Here is a 3,806-nt window from a genome sequence, read left to right on the forward strand (position 1 = left end):
ATCTGTCAAAAACATTACATTTGTCTGTATTTTTTAACAAAAGCTGCAAATCTCACACAGATTGTTGTAATGTTTCTTCATAGCTGCAGGAACCACTTCATGAAACATACAGTTTATGTTCATATAATAAATAACATCATAATTATTTATTATTTTAAAAAATTAACAAATTGCTTATAACAGACCTGGGTTAAATTGTATCTGCTGAAAGGTTTTATTAATCTTTCTCAGCTAGACGCGTTTTCTTTAAGACGGTGAACAGTGAGGCAAAAATTTGACTGTGTTGCTGTGCCAAATTTTTTTTACAGGATTTTTACTGTGATCGACTCGGCTGCTATTAGCAACAGAGATTTTAGCCTCTGCTTTGTAAAAGCTACAGTCAAATAGACTTGTAAACCAAAATGCTGTGTTTTCAGAAGCTGTGGTTTACAGTGCAGCTGTGGTTTGGGTCCACAAGCCTGCTTCTTTGTCTACTGGATAGTACCTCCTAATTCCTTTTTAAGCAGCAAGTATTCAACTGCAATAAGAAAGGACTAAAATTCCTGTTAAACTAAGGCTGTTTTATAAAAGTGATCATTTGGAATTGAGAGAATATTAAAGAATAGTTTAAACTAGCAAGAGATTCTACTTATATGTAACTTTCAAATTGCATTAAATTTACTGTGGCTTAGCGATATCTTGTGGTAAAGGGCCAGACTGCAATCGACTGAATACTGTTCACTTCTCTTTACAAACATGTGACAATTATTCAGTTCCTTCAGGAGAGAACAAAAAGCACTATGAGAGACATAAAATTGTTCTGTCTTGTGGTCAATTGTCTTTGAATGCTATAACCCTGCATCACTGCTTAGTTTAAGGCTGGCTGGATTCTAGGATTGTTCTCTTATCTTAAGGTCAAAACATTGGCAAGGTAAACAGTCAGTATGACTTGCATAGATGGGGTGATGTGAAAAAATCTTTACAGCTGAAATTTTATTCTGTTTTTGCTTTTATGTCACATTTAAATGTATAAAGCTATCAAACAAATTATTCAACTCCTATATCTTTGTTTTGTTTTTGCAAAACACTGCCTCTTTTATAAAAACAACAGCTGATTAAAACACCTTCACAATCATGTTAATACTTCAATGGCTAAAACTACTTGCAGATACTCTTTGACCCAGGTCTGCTGTGCATACATGCAGTCCTGATACTTTGACACATACAAGAATAATTGACTTTGTGCAGAGCGTGAGAAGTCATTGGTGATAAGTTATGTGATAAGACAGCCTGCATTTTAATGCATCCGTCTACATTGTGTTCTGTGTGCCAGGAGTGAAGACTCACTCTATGGGTGAGTGAAGACTCACTCTATGGGTGAGTCTTCACTCACCCCGATTTGCGGCGGATTGCACACACACACTCCGCGTTGATCCGAATGAACCTCCAAGCCACGTTTGACTCGAATGAAGTCAGTGCTCGGACGAATATGTGCGAGTTCATGCAGTGGGAGCGCCACTTCCTCTCATCAATTCCCAAACATCTCGAGTTTTCAGATGGATTGTCGTGACACGTTGTCTCAAAGAAAAACTGTTTCATTTTAATATTGTTTATTGTCACATGACCAAGCACTGTCACCTCCCTGCCTGTAATGTCTGTGGCATTGGTTTTGTTGAGCACCCAGTTACTAATACTGTTACACACCGAGAACACCCCCCGTTGTGGAGGGCCCTGTAGCCCTGCTGGCTCCGTATCGGGGGGCTGTGCGCTGAAAAGGACCCTGGGTGAGAAGTAGTGGCGCTTATTGAAGAGCTTGGGGTCCACAGAGGGAATGGAGGCGGGGTCGTCCTGTTGCGCTGTTGTGACGCTGCACAAGACCTCTATGATGGCTAAGACGAGAAACACGGCCAGCATGGATGACCTCATGGGCACACAATCTGAGATGACCAATGAGAAGAGCAAACACAACTGTTACAACTAGAGATGTGCCGATCAGGTTTTTTTCTGCCGATACCGATACCGATCACCCATGACGGCCGATCACCGATACCGATTGCATAATTATTTATTTATTTTTTAATCATAAACACTACCGGTTACATTATGTGGAAAAAGGAACCATGAATTCACCTTAATTTAGACAAAAACTTGTTTTTAATAACTTTTTCCAAGAAGAAAACTAAACAAAACAGGCATTGTGCAAATTGTACTGCTATTGATAATACTACCTTTAACAGACTGATAACATATGAAGGCTCTGAAGAGGCTAATTAATACAAAGAGCCAAAATAAAACCTCTCAACATTGCCAAAAAATTAAAGTATAAAACTTAACATTCAAAGGCAAAAACAGGTTCCATTACATTAAACAATCCAGAGTTACTGAATGAAAACTTCCTGTTAGCATGGCGGCTAGCTGATTACTGCTAGCTCTGAGTGGCTGTTTCTGACTGAGCGGAGTAATTATGCAGAACAGGGAGGAGATCGATTATTTTTTAGAGATTATCTGTCTCATGTTAGGACAGCGAAAGTTTTAATACGTATGTAAAATGTATTTTTTTAAGTTAGATGCTGCAGCTTTAAGCAGAGGTCCGGTGTGAGAGTCACTACCAGGTGGAGCAGAAGCGGCGCTCCGTCTGTGAAATATTACTACCTGTAGCGTAGCAGCGGTTCAACAGGAGAGCAGAACCAGCGTCTTACATCGCAGCTCGAAGACTTAAATTATTTTGCGGTTTATTTGTTTAGCTTTCTGACCGTCATGCTAATCCGGGTGAGTGTTTGTAGCTGTGCGCTGCTTTACCTGCTATCTGATCCTCCATATGTCTTTCTTACTGCAGTGAGCCTCGATGTAGCCAAACTCCGTCAACTATGGCATTGTTTTTATGCCATATTAGATTCGTCGTATTGATGCATTTTGACCTGCTTCAATTATCTGCTGCAACACGCAAACTTCACCATTCACTCAGTGCGTTATAGTTCCACATGGCTTAGGATTTGTTGCTGCGCGTTTGCGCAGAGTGAAGGAAAGAGGAGACCAGCTGCACAGGCAGGCTGGAAATGAGATGCAGGTGATGATCGGTTTGTGTGATCGGCAACAAGAGACCGTGGTCGGCGATCACCGATCATACACTTTTTCACGGAAATCGGCCGATTATGATCGGTGGGCGATCGATCAGCACACCTCTAGTTACAACACAATCAAAAAAACATCCAAAGGAAAGAAGACGCCAGCTTCTGGTACGTTGATGTGAAAAACACTGTTTTAGTAGCTACTTTACAGAAACATCAGCAGTCATAAACAGTAGTCACCCTTCAGCTTTGTTTTGTGCTCGTTTTTAGCCAACTCTAATGGATTTAAAACCTTTGTGTGGTCACCAGTTTATTTTCTGCTTGGTCGTAGGCAAGTCCATCTGAATAGCAGCATTTATACAAAAGGTGACTCAATCTGCTTCACAGAAGAGTAAAAGCAACACAGATGAAGATAATCAAAAACATGACACACTTAAAAACAATGATAATAAAGTTTAAGCTTCACACTAAAAAAAGCAAAGATTAAATTGGTGGTTTAATAAGGTAATAGATAAATACAATTACCTATTAAATAAAACCTGACCTTTATGTGTAAGTAGCAGAAAAACTATGTTTTGGTCCTTCTTGTTTAGATCTGGCTCTGGGATTTCCAGGTTAACAGGTTTCAGAAGATCTCAAGCAGAGGTGTCCAAACTTTTTAATCAAATGGGTCAGAGTTTCAAATTTAATGCACTTGCAGGCCACTATAGTCAATTTGTTCAAAATAAAATCTTAAGGATAATTTCTTTGTGCTCTTTT

At 39.5% G+C, this 3,806-nt stretch overlaps 1 protein-coding gene across 1 annotated transcript; it reads right to left on the reverse strand.

Moving 5' to 3' along the window:
* LOC148157118 (nerve growth factor-like) lies at positions 1 to 1,911 on the reverse strand. The gene has a single exon (XM_088009248.1). The coding sequence runs from the start codon at positions 1,903 to 1,905 to the stop codon at positions 1,369 to 1,371; it is 537 nt and encodes a 178-aa protein (XP_087865374.1). The 5' UTR covers positions 1,906 to 1,911; the 3' UTR covers positions 1 to 1,368.
* Between the last annotated feature and the right edge of the window lie 1,895 nt (positions 1,912 to 3,806).

Source organism: Poecilia mexicana, unplaced genomic scaffold, assembly GCF_051168715.1.
Source record: "Poecilia mexicana isolate PSO_F unplaced genomic scaffold, ASM5116871v1 scaffold_10, whole genome shotgun sequence".
Classification (NCBI taxonomy): domain Eukaryota; kingdom Metazoa; phylum Chordata; class Actinopteri; order Cyprinodontiformes; family Poeciliidae; genus Poecilia; species Poecilia mexicana.